We start from the raw sequence: 19799 nt of genomic DNA, 5'->3' as shown, positions 1-19799 counted from the left end.
ATTAAAGCTCAAATTCAAGAGATAACACCTGTTAACTCAAACGTCAGCCACCCGTTCTCTCTCTCAGCCACTCATTCTCTTTTTCTTTTCTTTTTTTCTTTCTTTCCTCTGATTCTATCTCATCCTCCCTCCCTCTCTCACATCTCTCTGTCTTCATCCTCTCTCACATCTCTCTGTCTGGGTTGGAGGTCGGCGTGGCACGTCGTGGAGATTGGCGTATACTTAGTTCTCTCTTTTTATTTTTTTTTCCTTTCCTCTGATTCTGTCTTTGTCTTCATCCTCACTCCCTCTCTCACATCTCTGCCTTCTTCTTTTAAGCATGCCACCAGAGCTAGGTTGGAAGTCGGCGTGGGCACAGCATGGAGATCGGCGTGGGCGTGGCGTGGCGTGTGGAGTGGTGAGACCAGCGTCGTGTGCCTCACGGTGGTGTGTGAATTCCGAGTGGGTTTTGGGTTTGATTTATGGTGCCTCACGGTGGTAATGAGTTTTATTTCTGGTGGGTTTTGATGTGAATTTGCCGTGGTGGATTTGCCATGGGGTTGAAAATGATTGAATAAAGGGAGAAAGGATCTGGAACAAAAAAGGGAGATGGGGAACCGATTTGCGTTGAAGGATGCCATTCCCTTATTGAGTCCATGAAGAACTAGATTTGGTCTAGTTCTCAATCATCTTTTGACCGTCAAACTTTCTCATGCGTTGAAGGAGAGAGAGAGAAAGGACTGAGTGATGTTTGAGTTAACGAGTGTTATCTCTTGAATTTGAGTTTTGGTTGGGTTGGATAGGTGTCACTCTCTGATATTGACACATTGTAGTTTGAAAAGACTTCCTCCAATTCAGATTGCAGAGGAACTTTTTCCAATGGGGAGAGGACCAATGGCCATCCAAATGGAAAAAGTTTTCTGCAATCTGAATTGGAGGAAATCTCTTCAAACTACAACGCGTCAAAAAAATAATTAATTATTTTTTTGACGCGTTGTAGTTTGAAGAGATTTCCTCCAATTCAGATTGCAGATAAACTTTTTCTTTCCCCATTCACCTAATTTGATCAGGCCAAATGATGAGTTGATCCAAGCCTAACTTGAGTTTGACCTTGACATGGCCAATAATGTGAACCACTCTTTCGGTCTTTTCTTTAATTATTTTTTTGACGCGTTGTAGTTTGAAGAGACTTCCTCCAATTCAGATTGCAGAGAAACTTTTTCTTTCCCCATTCACCTAATTTGATCAGGCCAAATGACGAGTTGATCCAAGCCTAACTTGAGTTTGACCTTGACATGGCCAATAATGTGAACCACTCTTTTGGTCTTTTCTTCCATGTCCTAGGGATCGATAAAGATGAACAGAAGCCAATAAAATGAAATGAAAGGCAAACAATTCAAGTGGTTTGGTTGTTACGCCACTTATGAGAAATGAAAGTTGTTGGAACATTTTAATATTAAATAATTAAAATGAATAAATTTTATAACATAAATGTAAAGATGTGGGAGTGAATATGGAAGATGAGGAGTTAGTGAAAATGTTTAATCCCACATTGAAAAGGAGAGAGACTATTTTGTTCTTTTTAATTGTGGTGATTAATGGGCTAACATGAATTGTCTCAAATATTGGGTCAGATACGTGCGCAAGGGGGAGGTGAAGGGTGGAGGTGTCAAATTTGGAAATGAATCAGCACCTTGGATCCTCCTAATAGACCCATTTAGACACAATCCAAGTGACTGCAATATACAAAAAAAAAAAAAAATAGAGAGATTCTTGGCAAGGAAGGGTGTTCTTTCTGGTGGAGCTTTGCCGCGCCTCAGTCTAAATAGTGTTGTGTAATCTCTTTCTTTAAACTAATAAAAAATAAGAAGTATTATTCAGTTTCTCTTCGTGTTATTTCCATTATCATTGTGTTTGCACCAACAAAAGTCAAACGTGGATGAGTTCAAAATATGAATTTGGATCATTTTATTTTCATAATTATATTATGTAGAAACTTTAATTGATTGTCTGTTATTTTTTATATAGTTTTTTTTTCACTATTCATAATTGGTACATTAAATAATCATAAAAATTGATGTGAAATTAGTTCTAATCATAAAATTTCTCTTTTGATTTTAACTTTTGTGAATCACATACTTGCAACACAAATGCAAATTAAAGTCCATAAGAAAGCCGACCATCAAAGAGTGATATTTTTTTTAATTTAAGGGTCTATTTGGTACATGTGTTTAAATATATATTTTCAATTTTTAAATAACATTATACATATTTTCACACACTTTTTTACTGGCATTTATTTTTTTTAAAAATATTAACAACGTTGAAACATAAAAATTTGTCAATCCGCATGGCCCACAAACGGTTGATAAGTTTTCTTTTGAAACAAAATATCTCTTTAGGTGAATTATGGACTTCAATTTCTAAGAAAGCCGACTACCAAAGAGTGATATTTTTGAAATTTGAAGCACTGAGATTTGTCAATCCGCATGGCCCACAAACGGCTGATAAGTTTTCTTTTGAAACAAAATATTTGTTCACACTCACCGAAAGTTATGGCTCCGTTGGGATAGAGCTTGAATCTCCTTAAAGAGAGTGAGTGTCGCGCCTCAGTCTAAATAGTATTGTGTAATTTCTTTCTTTAAACTAATAAAAAATAATAAGTATTATTCAGTTTCTCTTCGTATTATTTCTATTATCATTGTGTTTGCACCAACAAAAGTCAAACGTGGATGAGTTCAAAATATGAATTTGGATCATTTTATTTTCATAATTATATTATGTAGAAACTTTAATTGATTGTCTGCTATTTTTTATATAGTTTTTTTTCACTATTCATAATTGGTACATTAAATAATTATAAAAATTGATGTGAAATTAGTTCTAATCATAAAATTTCTCTTTTGATTTTAACTTTTGTGAATCACATACTTGCAACACAAATGCAAATTAAAGTCCATAAGAAAGCTGACCATCAAAGAGTGATATTTTTTTTAATTTAAGGGTCTATTTGGTACATATATTTAAATATATATTTTCAGTTTTTAAACAACATTATACATATTTTTACATATTTTTTTACTGGCATTTATTTTTTTTTAAAATATTAACAACGTTGAAGCATAAAAATTTGTCAATCCGCATGGCCCACAAACGGTTGATAAGTTTTCTTTTAAAACAAAATATCTCTTTTGGTGAATTATGGACTTCAATTTCTAAGAAAGCCGACTACCAAAGAGTCGTATTATTTATTTTGTTATGGTGTTTTCAATTTTCAAGCTCTATCCAAACGGAACTATAACTTTCGGTGAGTGTGAACAAATATTTTGTTTCAAAAGAAGACTTATCAGCCGTTTGTGGGCCATGCGGATTGACAAATTTCAGTGCTTCAAATTTCAAAAATAGTAGTGTGAGACTTATTTTTAATATTTTTTTTGAATAATGTGCTTGTGGGATTAAACAATACGTAATGTAAACAGTGATAATCAGTGTTATTTATCTCAAAAAGCAGAAAACGCGTGAATCAAAAAAAAAAAAAAAAAAAATGCAGCTGAAACGTGATCTCTCTAAACGTAGACACAAATAATTTGTATCCAAACCGCACCAATATCTTATGCCGGTTACACCATGTACTAGCTACACATTCACGCCACTACCACACTTCAAAACCAACATTTTTAGCTCCTCCCTTCCTCCAACCACAAAAAACATGACTGAGTTGGTCTCTTTCATTGCAGTAGATGTCATTGAGAAGCTACGGTCCCTTGCTTACCAAGAGATTTCCTTGGCATGGGGCATTGCAAGCGATCTGAAAAAGCTTGAGGACACCATGTCCACCATCCAAGCCGTGCTGCTCGATGCTGATGAGAAGCAAGCAGAAAACCACCAGCTCAAAGTTTGGCTGGAGCGACTCAAAGCTGTCTTTCATGATGCTGTAGATGTGGTGGATGAATTTGAATGTGAAGATCTACGGAGGCAAGTTGTGAAAACATATGGAAGCACTGGTAGAAAGGTATGCCGCTTCTTTTCATTTTCTAACCCGCTTGCCTTCGGTATTAAAATGGGTCATAGAGTCAAGAAGATCAGAGAGAGGTTAGATTTGATAGCAAAGGATAGAGATCAATTTCATCTTAAGGTGCGACACGATGAGAAGCATATTGTGCACAGGGAGACCCACTCATTTGTTTGTGATTCTGATGTTATTGGGAGGGCTAATGACAAGCAAAAGATAATAAATCTTTTGATGCAACCAGGTGATGATGTTAATGTTTCTGTGATTCCAATAGTTGGAATCGGAGGTATGGGCAAGACTACACTTGCTCAGTCAGTGTATAATGATAAAATGGTAAAAACCAGGTTTTATCTTAGAGTATGGGTATGTGTGTCAGTGGACTTTAATGTTAAGAAGTTATCAAAAGAAATCCTTAAGTCTGCAGGTGGTGTTATTAGTGAAAGTATGAGTATGAATGAAGTGCAAGCTAGTTTACAAAGTATTTTAGAGAAAAATAGATTTTTTATCGTTTTGGATGATGTTTGGAATGAGGACCGTAGTAAATGGATTGCAATAAAAAATTTGTTAATAGGAGGTGGTCAAGGAAGTAAAATTCTTGTCACTACACGTAGTCAAAAAGTTGCCTCAATGATGGCTTCTGGGCCCTTCCACCACATAAAAGGTCTTTCAAATGATGTTTGTTTGTCCTTGTTATTAAGATGGGCCTTCAATAGAGGAGAGGAGAAACAATATCCAAAACTAGTAGAAATTGGACAACAAATTGTGAAAAAATGCAAAGGTGTTCCTTTGGCTGTAAGGACTTTAGGGAGCTTACTTTATTCTAAAACAGAAGAAAGTGATTGGATCTCTATAAGGGATAGTGAGATATGGAAACTAGAGCAACAAGAAGAAGACATTTTACCCGCATTAAGATTAAGTTATGATCAATTGCCATCGTACTTGAAGCAATGTTTTGCTTATTGCTTATTGTATCCAAAAGATTTTAGATATAATAGCTCCTACTTAATTCAGTCATGGATGGCAAATGGGCTTCTCCAAAAGTCCAACAAAAGTAATCAAGAATTGGAGGATATTGGATTACAGTATATAAAAGAGTTATTATCAAGATCTTTCTTTCAAGAAGTTCAGGACCATGGTGCTTTTTTGACATTTAAAATGCATGATTTGTTACATGATCTTTCATTATATGTTGGAAAAAATGATTATTGCTTAATTGAAAACATTCATGGCACTAGCAATTTTGAAAAGGCCAGGCACGTGTCAATTTTGGAACATAATTTGGGTGTTGATGCAATGAGAGATTTTTTATACAAGTTGAGTAATAACTTGCGGACTATTATTTTCTCATGTAAAGAATGCACATATGATGAACACGATTTTATTAATATTAATGAATCCTTGATGGAAACATGCATTTCAAGGTTTAAGTACTTGCGGGTGCTAGATCTAAAATTTTCAAGGTTGGAGGTTGTACCAAGCTTAATTAGTACTTTGAAGCATTTGAGATATCTTGACTTACGAGGGAATAAGAAAATCAAGAGATTGCCTAACTCCATTTGCAACCTGCAAAACTTGGAAACTTTGATGCTTGCTGGTTGTGAAGAACTTGAAGAATTGCCAAGAGATATAAGAAAGATGATCAGCCTCAGATATTTGTGGATAACCACAAAACAAATGCATTTGCCTGCCAATGGAATTGAGTACATGTGTTCACTTCGAAATTTGGTCTTTATAGGATGTCCCAGACTATTGCGTTTTCCTGAAGGGATCCAACGCCTCACTGCCCTTCACAGATTGGAGTTTACATATTGTGAAAACTTGACGTCTTTGCCGCGTGGCATGAAACATCTAACTGCATTGGAAGTTTTGGGAATTTGGGATTGTGAAAAGCTTATTTTGATGGAAGGGGATGACTACCCAATGAGGCTTCGAAGACTGACGATCGGTTTCTTGCCAAAACTAGTATCTCTACCGCAAGGGCTTATACCATCTGCTAATACTTTACAGTTCTTAGCTATTTATCATTGTGGCAACTTGGAAAAATTGCCACAGCGGCTCCCAAATCTCAGTTCGCTTCCAAAACTTGACATTTTGAACTGCCCAAAATTATTGTCTCTGCCTAAAAGGATGGATCGTCGCATTGTTCTAAAAGATTAGGTAAGAGTTAATATCTTCCTCATCTTCTACATATGCTCTAATTATCTATCTTAAATAATATTGCTTTTGGGTTTTTTATTTTTATAGGCCATACAACTTTGATTGTTTATTGCTATTGACATAACACTACCTTAATGCAATTTAATTTAAATATTGAGGGTTTCAATATTTTTTTTCCTCATGTCCAAAATGTTATATTGTTCCTTCTCTTTGCTTTTTATTATTTTTTTTTCACTCTTTTCTTCTTTTTCTCTTTGCCTCTCTTCTACTAAGAAAAATTTGTTGTGACCCATATGGGTCCATGGGACCTATGCATCACAATAATAGTTTACTTACAAAACTTTAGTACAACTAGGCTCTTTATTATAAAATGGTGAATGAGTCAACTAGGCTCTTTATTAGTAATAGCAAGGAACGGTGTCTCGCTGGTTGTAGTGCTGTAAAATTGAATGTTAAATATTTTTGGTCGTTTGTTGAAACTGGTGCATGAGTTTTTAGCTACATTTTTAACCTCAGATTGGTTTGTTGGGACTGTTACGAATGCTGTTACGCCCTAAACTATCTTATTAAAAATAATAAATAAAGAAATAAAAGTGATAGCAACTGAAATGCAAGTCCGCTGAGCACAAATAAAATAAAATAAAATAAAATAAAAAGAAAAGAAAAGGAGAATATATGCTTCAAAAGCTGGGTCCAAAAACTCCAATCAGAAGGCTGGGTCGGTTAGCTTCTTCTTAAATACTAACAACTTGATTCGTGTTTCTCTCTACCCAACCCTGCTTTTCGTGTTGAACTTTTCGAGCTCTCTTTTTCTTTCCTCATTCCTTTATTAATAATCAATAAGAAGATAAAAAAAAAAAAAAATATTCCTTTTCAACTTTTCTTGATCACTGACAGTTCCATCGATATTCCAAACACGGCAGCAATTGGTCTTTCAAACAAATTAACTATATAGACATTTGTTTTAGACTTTAGTTAAGAACAGAGACGACAACAACAACAACATAAACATTAACATAACTACCATATGTCTCAATAATATAAGAGCATACATTTAAATTAAATGGGCCGCGGACGGTGGTGGGGTTTGGTCTTAGCGGTGGCGGTGGCGGTGGTTGCAAGCACCGCTTCTCAAAGCAAACAAGACCACCTGGTTTCTCGAATTGCTTTTGGGTCATGCTCCGACCAATCCGACCCTCAGGTTCTCCTTCTCTTTCTCTTTCTTTTTATTTCTTCTCCTTCCACTTTCCTATCCACACTCAAACCTATAATCATTATGGCTAATATTATATTGTTTCATCGTACTGGATTATTTTTAATCATGTACTATTATTAGTAATACAATCATTCTGTGTTGTACTTGCTAAATCTAATTTATAGTATCTTATAACTATAATTTCATTCATTTGGTACATAAAGGCCTACTCTAATTGTTATTCTACTTAGTTCATAAGCATCCTCCGAGATTTTTGTTGGAATATTTTTGACATTGTTAACTTTCTCTTGAAGTGCCATTATGTATGTATCAAACGCAAGGATCAAGTTACACTCAATTTGGTGTAATTCTAATCGAAGTTATTTATTATCTGATCTATAAACTCATATTTTGCGTATGATATTAAAGTTAAAAATAATTGAAAATTAAACATTTTATGATGAAATAGTTATTAATTTTCAGCATGGAAAGTATAACAAAGCAAGTGTAACTTGAACCTAATCTCATATGTGCGCTTTTCAGTTTAGGGATATAGTTTCATAGATGGCACATGTTTACACAATTTATGTTTCAAATCAGTGATTATTCAACTTGTGTTTGAATGCAGCACATATGGAACGCAATAAACAACTTTGATCCCCAAGTTTTTATTTGGCTTGGTGATAATATTTATGGAGACATCAAGCATCCTTTTAAGCTATTTGGAAAGGAGAGAACAATCGGACCCTGGAAGAACATTCCAAGGTTCACTCCTTCCTCCAAACAGGAAATGGAGGCCAAGTACAAGAAAGCTAAGACTAATCCTGGTTATTCTCGTCTTAGGGAGAACACTAAGGTGCTTCACTCAAAACCTTCTTTCAGTATAATACTTGTTGTGAGTTTCGAAGAGATTATATCCTCACAAGTTTCTGGATGAATCTTGCAGAACTGGTGCTTTTAGTTATTCTAATTAATAATTATAATATTCTGTCTAAGTCGTAATATGTGGGTGCTGTAGGTAATTGGCACGTGGGATGACCATGATTATGGATTGAATGATGCAGGAAAAGAATTTAGTGAGAAAATCACCAACCAAGGGCTTCTCCTTGATTTTCTAGATGAACCTCTGGATAGTCCAAGGTGAGGAATATTTGTATTCATCTATCATGAAATTTCAGTTGTCCACATCAAAATTTTTGCTGTCTCCTTTTTGCTTAATGAACGTTTATCAAATTAGAATACATCAAATTCTAAGCATTAGTTATATAAATGATTTGAATGGACAATTTAATTACATTGGTTGAAGGAATGGTGCTATTAAGAAAACTTACAATTGCTTTAGTATTTCAGGCGCAAGCAGGAAGGTGTCTATGCATCGTATACATTTGGTCCTGTGAGTAGACAAATCAAGGTATCAAAGTGAATGCTTTCAATTACTTCTTTGCTACTTTCTTTTTCATAGAATTTGGCTAGTCTCTGCTGGATGAGGTAAGATAATATAATTGTTATACTTTCTGATATAATGCAACAATCTGCATAGTTCTGTTTGCCTTTTATTTACTCACCATATCCATCAATAAGCCTACAACCAGCTTGCTTCTTAACTGATTTTTTTCCAATATATCTTGTACTCATTCTGCATTAATAACTTGTCAGGTTATCCTTTTAGATACCAGATACCACAGAGATCCTCTGTTAAGCGATGGAACTTTCTTAGGGAAGTCTCAATGGGCATGGTTAGAAAAAGAGCTGAATGGTCCTGCATCAGCCATTACCATAATTGGATCTTCTGTTCAGGTAGATCTGTAATATATTTCCTATCTATCATGAGGACACATGTTTGAATGGTTAGATAGTGTATATTTATTGATGCATGCTTAGTAGTTTGTTATTAAATCATATGACATGTGTGTTTTCTTTTTCTCAATGTTTAGATTTGTTTGGGAATTATTAAGAAGGGTTAAAAATATGTGTGTAACGATAAGAATATGAAAAAATTTATGTTAGTTATGGGATATTTTTCTGCGTTCATTCCTTTGAATCCAGAAGTCAAAAGGAAAATTAGGTCCTAATCCACTTGCATTGGACACTTTTTTCTCTTCTCACACACTCTCTGAAGTATTGGTAAATTGTGTGCATCAAATATATTCTGACTCTGACCACTTCGTTTTTCCTCCTCCCCAATTTTTAATGGTCACTAAGGCAGGATTGATATTTTAGTCTTAGTCCAGCAGTCTCTTGGCTTCTGGAACCATGATTTTAATTTTTGGTATTGATTTGAGCAAAGATAGATTCATCAAAGAAGGTACGTGGGTCTTAGATGAAGATGTCGATAAGATGTAGAATGCAATGGCTAGTTATTAAAAAAAAAAAAAAGAGTGGATAAAGAAGTATTTTGAGGATCTAAATGATGCAGAGTAGCACTAACTAAGGAGACTTGGTTGTGGAATGAGAAGGTTCAAGTAGCAGTTAGATTAATGAGAGAAATATAGAAGCCTACCTAGATGTAGAGATAATGCAGCTTATGAAAAGTATAAATGTGGCAAACAATGAAGCAAAAAAGGCTAACTAGGAGACTAGATTTAAGGCTTCTGATGAGGCATATAGTAAGTTGGGTATGAAGGATAGAGAAAATAATATTTATAAACTTGCTAAGGCAAGGGAAATGAAAACAAGAGACTTGAAGTGTGTCAAGTGGTAGTAAAGGATGAGAAGATTAAGAAAGATGGAAGAGTTATTTTGAGAAACTTTTTAATGGAAGCCATAGAAGAAACTGTAGCAAACTAACTAATCCAATTGAGAATGGAAACTTTAGGTTTACCGTTTATTCAAAGAATTAGAATGATTGAGGTAAAATACGCATTGAGGAGGTTGAATTTGGGAAAGCCGTGCGACCTCATGAAATCCTTATTGAAGTTTGGAAGTGCTTGGGTGACGTGGGTGTAGGATGGTTGAAAAACATTTTCAAACATATTTGTGTTAGCAAAATGCCTTGTGAGAGAGGAAAAGTACGTTAATACAAATTTTTGTGGATTAAGCTTATGGGTCATATTATGAAACTTTGGGAGAGAGTTGATTGAACATAGGTTAAGACAAGAAACAACAATATCGGATAATAAATTTGGTGTTATGCTAGGGTGATCGACCATGGAAGCAACTTTTTTAGTTAGACGTCTAAAGGAGAAATATAGTTTTAACATCTTCATACGGTTTTTATTGACCTAGAGAAAGCACATGATAGAATACCTAAAGAGATTATGTCATGGATATTAAAAAATAAAGGTTTTCCTCTAAAGTATATTAGGGTGATTAAGGATATGCATGACGTAGCTTTAGCTAATGTGATAACAAGTGGATACCTTAAAATTGATTTCCTATCACAATAGATTTGCATTAAGGATCAAAATTAAGACCATATCTCTTTGCATTAATAATTAATAAACTTATTAGAAAAATTCAAGACAAAGTACCTTAGTGTATGCTATTTGCAGATGATATGGTTTTAGCATATGAAACTAGAGTCAATACCAAGCTGGAAAACTAGAAACTTGCATTAAAATATAAAGGCTTTAGGTTAAGTAGGTCTAAAACAAAGTACATTGAGTCCAAGTTTTGTAAAGGGGAATTAAAGATGGCGTTGTAAAACTTGATGGTTATGAGATACCAAAGAATGAGTGCTTTTGATATCTTGAACTAATGATTCATAATCGGAGAATATTTAAATTATAGAATAAGAGCGAAGTGAATGAAGTAGAAAAGTGCATCAAGAGTGTCATGTGATTGTAGAATACCTATTAAATCAAAGAGAGTTTTATAAGACTAGAATGTGCTATAAGACCAGACATGTTATATGGTACTAAATGTTGGGCTATTAAGAAGCTACATCTTCATAAAAAGAGCATGGCTAAAATGTGAATGTTAAGATAGATTAGTGGAAATACAAGAAGAGGTAAGATACAAAATGTAAATTTTCATTTAAAGATAGGAGTGACTCCTTCTAATGAAAAGACGAGGGAGAGTCACTTGAGATAATTTGGTCATGTGCATATGAGAGCAATTAATTGACCAATAAAGAAAGTGATTTGATACAAGTCAAGGGAATGAAAAGAGATAAAGGAAGACCTAAATAACACTACTAAAATTGGAAATAAAAAAAGACACCTTAATTAAGAAGGCAATAGAGAGTATGATTCTAGATGGGATAGAACGAAAGAGAAAAATGCACGTGGTCGCCCCCAATTAGTCTGTTGAGAATCTATAGTCGATGCCAAAAGCTTTATAGGATTGAGGTTTTGTTGTTGTTGTAATTCAGCAAGATCTTATTCAATTGTGCAATAAGTGATCACTCAAAGCAAGGTTTTAAAGTGTAATGCACCATGGTGATAGTTTCGTCTAGCACTCTATTCTCTGAAGATTAATAAGCTATTATTACTTTCTGCTTCACCTTGTCATGACTCCATTTCTCGCTTAAAATGGTGAAATGGTTTTGTGCATTTTTCTTCTTAATTTTTTCCTTCCGGTTTTGTACAAGTAATGAGTATGTTAATGAACCTTGCTCTTTTGTTATATGCTTCACCCCCTTTGACACCATGTTTGGTGTAAAATTCTATTGCATTTTTAATATATTTGATGTAGCAATGATGTAATGACCCTAAGTAAATGGTGCCTGCTGATACTATTTTTACAATGCTCTTCCTGGAAAAATCAGTCTGCTATTTGGATTTTTCAGCCACATTTCTGTTAACAAGTTCTGTTTTTCTGTTACTTAGCATTATTGTTTCTATATAACTCAGGTTATTTCAAATCATTCGGGAGCAACTGGCCCTTTATTTTCTTTTGAGTGTTGGGGACGTTTCCCTAAGGAGAGAGACCACCTTTTCAAATTGATTGCAGATAGCAAGGTGATAATTTCTACTCTATGCTCATCCATTCTCTGTACTTCATTCAGTTTTCATGTTCTTGAAAAAAACAGCTGGTGTGTTTGCCAGGGTTTTTTTTTTATTTTTTATTCAAATCTTTACATGCCTTTTCTTTTCTCCCTTCCTATCTGGTCTGAGGGTGGAGGATGCTTAATGACATTGATATAATAATCTTCCACTTGCCAATGGTCTTTGGGCCAAATGGCAAATGCACCCCCCACTAGTATGGGGTGGAGGCCTAGAATGGGGGTTCAAATCCCCTTAGACACTTTACCTAGCAAAAAAATAAAAATCTTCCACTTTACAAATCCTTTCTTCTTGTGTAGAGAGATGGAGTCTTCTTCATAAGTGGTGATGTTCATTTTGGAGAAATTGCTCGTTATGACTGTGCTACTGGATATCCACTATATGATATAACGTCAAGTGGTCTTACAAAGGCAGTAGAGAAGGCAGTCCCACCACCATTACATCTCATATTAAAGTTTTTGGCACGGTTGACACCTACTACAATGAGAGTCATTGACAGAAACTGCAGAGACAGCTCATGCACATACGGTATGCAATTGTGCATGTTATCTGCGCTTTCCTAGTATATGAATTTACATTTGCTGAGGAAATATGGTTAGCTCTTCAATTGTTTAATCTCTAAGTCATGGGATTTTTTTAGGTCAACCAAATTTTGGTGCAATTGAGATAGACTGGGATGCAACTCCAGTGACCTTGAAAATTGAAGTCAGGGATATCAACGGGTTTCCTGTGACTGGTGTTAAGGTTCCATTATTGGAACTGCAAGCAGGAAGCGTAGACCCTGTTGCTGCCATCAAAGCAGGAGAATATCAAAGGCACTGTTCTCTTGAAGTTACTCTACCGTGGCTTGTCAGATATCGCCTGGCTATTCTGTTCTATGGTGCTGTTGCTGGTATGTTCATTTTGATACTTGCATCATCTTTGCTCAATGCCTTTTGCATAAAAAATGCACACTAACATCTATTTCATTGCTGCATTAAAACCATTCAGTGCCTTTTACATGGGTGTGTTTTATAGTATGAAGATGATGCAACAGCCCTAATTTGTTTTTGCCAAGTATTTTGTTAATTAATGAAAAGGAAGGACTATATAGCACACAATAGATGATGCAAAAGTACTAATGACATACAAAACACCAAAATGCTGGTGTCATCTAGTAGTGCACAACCTTGCTCATTTTAATTAAATCTAGATAAATAGCCAAGTTTCCCTCATCTGCCACTGATTGACTTTTTTTACAAAATGATCAGCTTATGAGATGTTGCATGGGGCTTTATTGCAAGTTTAGAGAGACATTCAGAGCAACATCATGTGATAGAGAAATCAGTTTGTTTATTCTCTGGCCAGTGGTTATTAGAATTTGTTTTTGGGGGTGGGGGTAGTTGATGTCAATCGATTGCAATAATATTCATTAATATCTTAATTCTATATCCTATACTGATTGCAAAATTTTCATTTATTGTTGCAGTGTTGCTTCTGGCTTTGATAGGAATCACTTCTGGGGCTATATCAATCAGCAGGCGATTACTCCACAAATACAAGTGTGATTGACCACTATTTGTGGTATTTTAATGATTTGGTGAACACATATTCCACTACCCAGAAACTAACTTTGGGGACAATTATTTATAGAATGTATTTATATCAAAGGTCTAGAGAGGCTTCTGTTAGATGTAGAATCCTGTTTTATTGATACATTGTCTTAGTCAGATTTATCGTAATCATTTTTAAGAAAAGCCTTCAGGTACCATGGTAAACACAATATGTACAGTTGCATCAACTCTTTAAATTCTGCTACGAATCTGCAATTGCTTTATTTCATGGTAATGAGAATAGTTACTTGGTGAAATTTATGTGACTTGTGCATGAGCAAGCCAGATATAATGACTTGCTAATCAGCCTTCTACATTATCATTTGTGTTGATGCTTATTTCATTTTATGTTTTGCTAAAAGTATAGATGCATGTTTGGTCTTTCTATTATGTGTATAACGCTAGTTATGAAGGAAAAGTTTAGTGTGTGTGGTCATTTCAGTCTTCATAAGTTTTTATCTTCTTTTTTTTCCCCTAAATGAAAAAGATATTAATATTTCTACAAAACTTTCATCTAAAATGTAGTCATATGTTTTGCGCAGCAACTACGTTGAAGTGAGATTGTGTTTGTTGGTACTAGATGTTCTAAATTCTAACGTAGAATCAGAATTTTCAACTGCCAGTTACGTAGGAGAAGTGCATATTTGAAGTAGACAATGGTGCTTGCATCATGTAACGCATTTTACCCATGGGAAGCAAAATGAATTTGAAATTTGAAATTCAAAATGACAAGTGGAGGTCCTCTTTGTCTGCTGCCATTCTCACATATCTGGTTTAAGGATGGGGTCTGAATCTGACTTCTGGTTCTGAGTTTTGGGAATGTCACAGTGACAGTTCTCAATAGTATGTTGAAGAACTAGAAGGTATGGTCCAGGACCAGCAAGTACTTCATCTTTAATGGGCTGACAAGACTATGGTATAGAGGAGGATACAGGATTCTCCATTTTTCTGTTCAATGTTTGACTGATTGCTTTGTGTCAATAAGCAAGTAAATGCAATTTTTGCAAATGGAAGACGAGAGTGGCAGAGTTGGAAGCTGGATAAAAGGGGTCAACCAAACTAAAGACTTGTTGATTCACTGTCACTGTCCCCTAAAAAATTCAAAGAATCAATGAAGGGTCATTTTAAGAGTTGTTACAAACTTTTTTATAATTTCTTTACAATTTTGCCGTGACAAATTGTAAGTGATTACTTACCATTTATTCATGGACCCACCGATTTTTTTTTTTTCCATCTCTTACCCTCTACCTCACAATTGTGGCAAAAAAGAAGTGAAATAGTTTGTTATACTAAATTTTTTCCTATTTTAATGCTAAAAAGTCCAAATTAGCATAAGCAGCAATAACCATCCTTCTGATTGGTACAGCAGTAGCTTTTTGGTTGGGTATTAGAGGAATATTCTCCTACCTGCTTAAAAAATCTTTTACTTTAGATCTTGATTCAAATGTGAAATAATTGTGAAATACAATGTCACGATATGTGTATCTAGGAAATGGTTGTACTCAAATAAGAAACTTACATTTGTCTCGAATTCATACTAGTTACCATGGGCAGCAGGTACTACACCGCAATAAAATTGCCTTGTAGCAGTAGCCTTCAACCTTTGTTTGGTGAATGATCTTATGACCAATCTAATGCAACACTTCCTTTTTCTATTGAAGCTTCTACTGATCTTGGAAGTGTATATATATGTGTTGGTGAAGTTGAATTCTCATGCGTGAAAAGTATCAGTTGGCTTTGTGTAAAGTGTGGCTAACCACTTAAATAATAAGGCTCTATATATTTTCTCCTCCTAAATTCCCCCTTGCTATTTCTCTTATGTTATAACATAATAAAAATTTTAAAAGTACATACATGGAATGGAGAAAGAATAAGGAGTTTGGCACATTTGCTCAACTATGTATGTAGAGACAAGCCTGGCAAGAGATTAAAGGGGTTCATCCCCCCCCCCCCCCCCTCTCTTTTTAAATAAATTCAAATAGTATACATACGCGTAAAAGATTTTATAATTTAAACTCAAAATAACTAAGTCTACTAAAACATTATAAATTGGATCAAGGAGCTCTAAAAAAAAGTCAATCTATGCTTGTGTCTTAGGGATGGCAATGGATAGGACAAGTTCGGATTATGGGTAACCTATCCTTGTTGTGTCTCCTCGTTGGAGCGAGAGCAGGACAGGTCAAGTTTGGAACATGTTAAAGATGTTTTACTAATTTTAATGAGAGTAATGGGATAAAGATGAAATATAAAGAGAAGAAAGAGAGATAGGTATTTTGAAAATGATAATAAAATATGTTTAAAACAAATAAATAATAATTAAGATATCTATATAAATGATTTTATATATATATTTAGGGTGAGCAAAACTCGTCCTCACCTCATCACTTCCTTGGGGTGAGGAAAATCTGCATAGGACTGGGAGGGGCAAGTTAGGTTAAGAGTAGTGAGGTTTTTTTGCCATCAGCTCACATCTCAATTGTGTTTGTGCATTGCATGAAACTGGGTGTCATTTTCACCTTTTTTTAACACAAAATTATCGAAATCTTAATTTAGTTCTAATAATGTTTTTGATGAACTTTAGTTCTAATAATGTATTAGACTGTAGGGTTAACTTTTTATTTTTATTTTTTTGAGAAGAACTATTGGGTTAATTAGAAGAGAAAAAAGTGATGGCTTTTAACTAGAACTAGAATTTAGGTAAAAGCTTAAAAGGTTAACGTGAATGTAGTTGGTCTAGGTCCAGGAAGTAGTCAAATGTTGAATGGGCTGCCAAGACTAGTATACAGGTATATGCTATGTCGTTATAGACTAGTATACCCCTTGCGGCCTTACCCACGTTACGCGTTTGACGAGCTTGACTTCTGCTCCAAATGTGCACTGTATTATACAGCAATACTAACTATACTACTATTATATATGTGCAAATCTGATTAAACGAGTGTGACATGACAGGACAGGACTCTAGTATGGACAAAATACAAAAGACTTGTTGAATTCTTCTCATCAGCCTCCTTTAAAAAAATAGTAATACACTTTTTTTTTCTTTTTCTTTTTTTTTTTATGGTGTTTAAAAAAATACACTTATAAATCCAAGACTAGAGACAGCTCATAGTTAACACAAAACATCAAAAAGTCCAAGTTAGGGAGCCTCAAGCTTCCTCACTTCACTTCTCTTTAATTACCTCTTTTATCTCCTCTATCCATCTTCATCTCCATTTTCATGGACATCAAAATGAAGAGGTCTAGATTCTACTACATTTGCTCCCTTTGCTTGTTGGTATTGATGTTGAAACAAAACCCATCAAACGCCCAACAAGCTTATGTGAATAACAAACAGCTCGACTGCAACGCAGACGTGAACATCACAGATGGATTTGAGTGCAACGGCGTCCAATCAAGTTGCCAATCCTACCTCACCTTCCGATCCAACCCACCTTACAACTCTGCAGCCTCCATAGGCTTACTCTTAGGCGCTGAGCCCTCACTCATCTCAGAAATCAACAACTACACCAATTTCCAAACCATCCCCACCAACACCCAGATCATAATCCCAGTCAATTGTTCATGTTCAGGTAAGTATTACCAACACAACAGCACCTACAAGTTACAGGACGCCACAGAGACTTATTTTATCGTCTCCAACAACACATACCAAGGCCTGACCACTTGTCAAGCCATGATTAATCAGAACCCATATGGTGTTAAGAATTTATCGGTGGGGTTGGATCTAAAGGTACCACTTAGGTGTGCTTGTCCCACAGGTGACCAAATAGCAAGTGGGTTCAATTACTTGCTCAGTTATATGATCACATGGGGTGATGACTACTCTGCAATTGCCAAATTATTTGGGGCGGATGTTCAGAGCATATTGGATGCAAATGAGCTAAAGGCGGATAGCATTATATTTCCATTCACACCTCTTCTTGTTCCATTGAAAAACAAGCCAGGTAAAATTCAGGTCTCACAGTCCACACCTCCTCCAGAATCGCCTCCACAATTACCAACTACTCCCACTGAACACAAATCTTCTACAAAGAAATGGGTATTTGTTGGTGTTGGAATTGGAGCTGGTGTGTTGCTTCTTCTCTCAGCTTTTCTGATTTGGTTCTTTTGTGGGTCTCGAAAGGCTAAGCCACAGCCAATTCCAGTCCCACCTATTAAGAGGCCACCCCCACAATCACACTCCTACTCTGACGAGAAATCTTGGTCTGTTTCAACTGAAGGTGTTCGTTATGCCATTGAATCCTTAACGGTGTACAAGTTCGATGACATTGAAAAAGCCACGGGGTTCTTCGGTGAAGCTAATAAAATCAAAGGCTCTGTCTACCGAGGTTCTTTTAAGGGTGATGATGCGGCTGTTAAGGTCATGAGAGGTGATGTGTCGAATGAGATCAACTTGTTGAAGCGAATCAATCACAGCAACATTATAAGGCTCTCTGGTTTCTGTGTGCATGAGGGGAACACTTACCTCGTTTATGAGTATGCTGAGAACGGTTCTGTTACTGATTGGCTTCACTCTAACAAGTATGAAACTAGTTCCACTTTGACGTGGAAACAGAGGGTTCAGATTGCTTATGATGTGGCCGATGCGCTTAACTACCTTCACAACTATACAAACCCACCTTATGTCCACAAGAACTTGAAGACAAGTAACATTCTTCTGGATGGAAACTTGAGAGGCAAGGTATCGAATTTCGGGTTGGCAAGAACGCTGGAGAATGAGGATGAAGGAGGGTTCCAATTGACAAGACATGTGGTGGGTACTCATGGTTACATGGCACCTGAGTACATTGAGAATGGAGTGATTACTCCAAAACTTGATGTTTTTGCATTTGGGGTTGTTATGTTAGAGCTCTTATCTGGAAAGGAAGCCACCACTGGTGACAGGGATGGTGGAGGAGAGGAATTGCTATCTGCATCAATAAGAGTGGTGCTTGAAGGAGACAATGTCAGAGAGAAACTGCGTAGCTTTATTGATCCTTCTCTTAGGCATGAGTATCCTCTGGATTTAGCATTTTCCATGGCTCAGCTGGCTAAAAACTGCGTTGCTCATAATATCAACTCCCGCCCTGCCATACCTGAAGTTTTCATGACTCTGTCCAAGATTTTCTCTTCCTCATTGGACTGGGATCCATCCGACGAGCTTCAACGTTCCAGCTCACTTACTCAGACTTATGCCAGATAAGATGGTACAACATATATAAGATGTTTGCTACTAGAGATTATGAAATGCATAATAGACTTGTATAGTAATAGTATTAGCAACAATAATCATTATTGTGGTTGGACTCAAGCTCCACAATATGATCCTATCATGAGTTTGTTCTCTCGCTGAGTGGATACAGCATTTTGCAGTTCAAATCAAGTTCGATATCAGTATCATGTTTTACACTTCAAAAATGTCCAATCAAATTATAATTTAATTATTAAGTTATAAAGTGTCAAATCTTTCATTCCAAATATGAGATTCAATTACTTGCATTAACATTCTGCACAGGTTTTTTCCCATTTTGATGTATCTGTTATATCCATATACATCCTGCCTCGCATGTGCGGAATGAAAAGCTTCAATTTTCATAGAGTACTGCTACGACACAACAAACAGATTTCTTTTTTTCATTAAGATGACAAATTATAATTGATTTTGAGCTCACTACTAAATCATTTTGTGGTCTATCATTGACAAATTTCCGCCTCAATAGTTGTGAAAATTTTGCATGTAGACTCAATGCTAAACAATGGCTTGTTGCTTGATTTTCTTTTGGAAAAAAAGAAACAAAAAACAAAAAACAAAGAAGAAGACAAGACTTATATTTATATGGGAATTTCATGAACTAATAAAAATCCTGATAAGCATGACCAGAAAAATAAATGATCAGTTGCAAAGAATAAGTTATAATAATAAATAAATAAAGATT

At 35.5% G+C, this 19799-nt stretch overlaps 3 protein-coding genes across 3 annotated transcripts; all 3 read left to right on the top strand.

Annotated features, from left to right (window-relative positions):
* The first annotated feature begins 3655 nt into the window (after positions 1-3655).
* Positions 3656-6148, top strand: LOC142620924 (putative disease resistance protein RGA1). The gene has a single exon (XM_075794271.1). The coding sequence runs from the start codon at positions 3689-3691 to the stop codon at positions 6146-6148; it is 2460 nt and encodes an 819-aa protein (XP_075650386.1). The 5' UTR covers positions 3656-3688.
* Positions 6149-7076: 928 nt separating this feature from the next.
* Positions 7077-14138, top strand: LOC142640074 (uncharacterized). Its single transcript, XM_075814175.1, has 9 exons — positions 7077-7349; positions 7972-8199; positions 8362-8483; positions 8694-8754; positions 9000-9140; positions 12137-12244; positions 12589-12817; positions 12930-13181; positions 13758-14138. Exons 1-9 carry the CDS (start codon positions 7212-7214, stop codon positions 13838-13840), a joined length of 1362 nt encoding a protein of 453 aa, XP_075670290.1. The 5' UTR covers positions 7077-7211; the 3' UTR covers positions 13841-14138.
* Positions 14139-17001: 2863 nt separating this feature from the next.
* Positions 17002-19341, top strand: LOC142622502 (protein LYK5). Its single transcript, XM_075795983.1, has one exon. It carries the CDS (start codon positions 17102-17104, stop codon positions 19064-19066), a length of 1965 nt encoding a protein of 654 aa, XP_075652098.1. The 5' UTR covers positions 17002-17101; the 3' UTR covers positions 19067-19341.
* Positions 19342-19799: the final 458 nt, after the last annotated feature.

Source organism: Castanea sativa, chromosome 1, assembly GCF_040712315.1.
Source record: "Castanea sativa cultivar Marrone di Chiusa Pesio chromosome 1, ASM4071231v1".
Classification (NCBI taxonomy): Eukaryota; Viridiplantae; Streptophyta; class Magnoliopsida; order Fagales; family Fagaceae; genus Castanea; species Castanea sativa.
This window is presented reverse-complemented; position numbering and strand designations above follow the sequence as displayed.

Coding starts and splice junctions, on each gene's coding strand:
- LOC142620924 (XM_075794271.1), top strand. CDS start 3,689: ATGACTGAGTTGGTCTCTTTCATTGCAGTAGATGTCATTGAGAAGCTA.
- LOC142640074 (XM_075814175.1), top strand. CDS start 7,212: ATGGGCCGCGGACGGTGGTGGGGTTTGGTCTTAGCGGTGGCGGTGGCG. Junction 8,200..8,361: donor GTCTTAGGGAGAACACTAAG/GTGCTTCACTCA, acceptor TGGGTGCTGTAG/GTAATTGGCACGTGGGATGA. Junction 8,755..8,999: donor CTGTGAGTAGACAAATCAAG/GTATCAAAGTGA, acceptor ATAACTTGTCAG/GTTATCCTTTTAGATACCAG.
- LOC142622502 (XM_075795983.1), top strand. CDS start 17,102: ATGGACATCAAAATGAAGAGGTCTAGATTCTACTACATTTGCTCCCTT.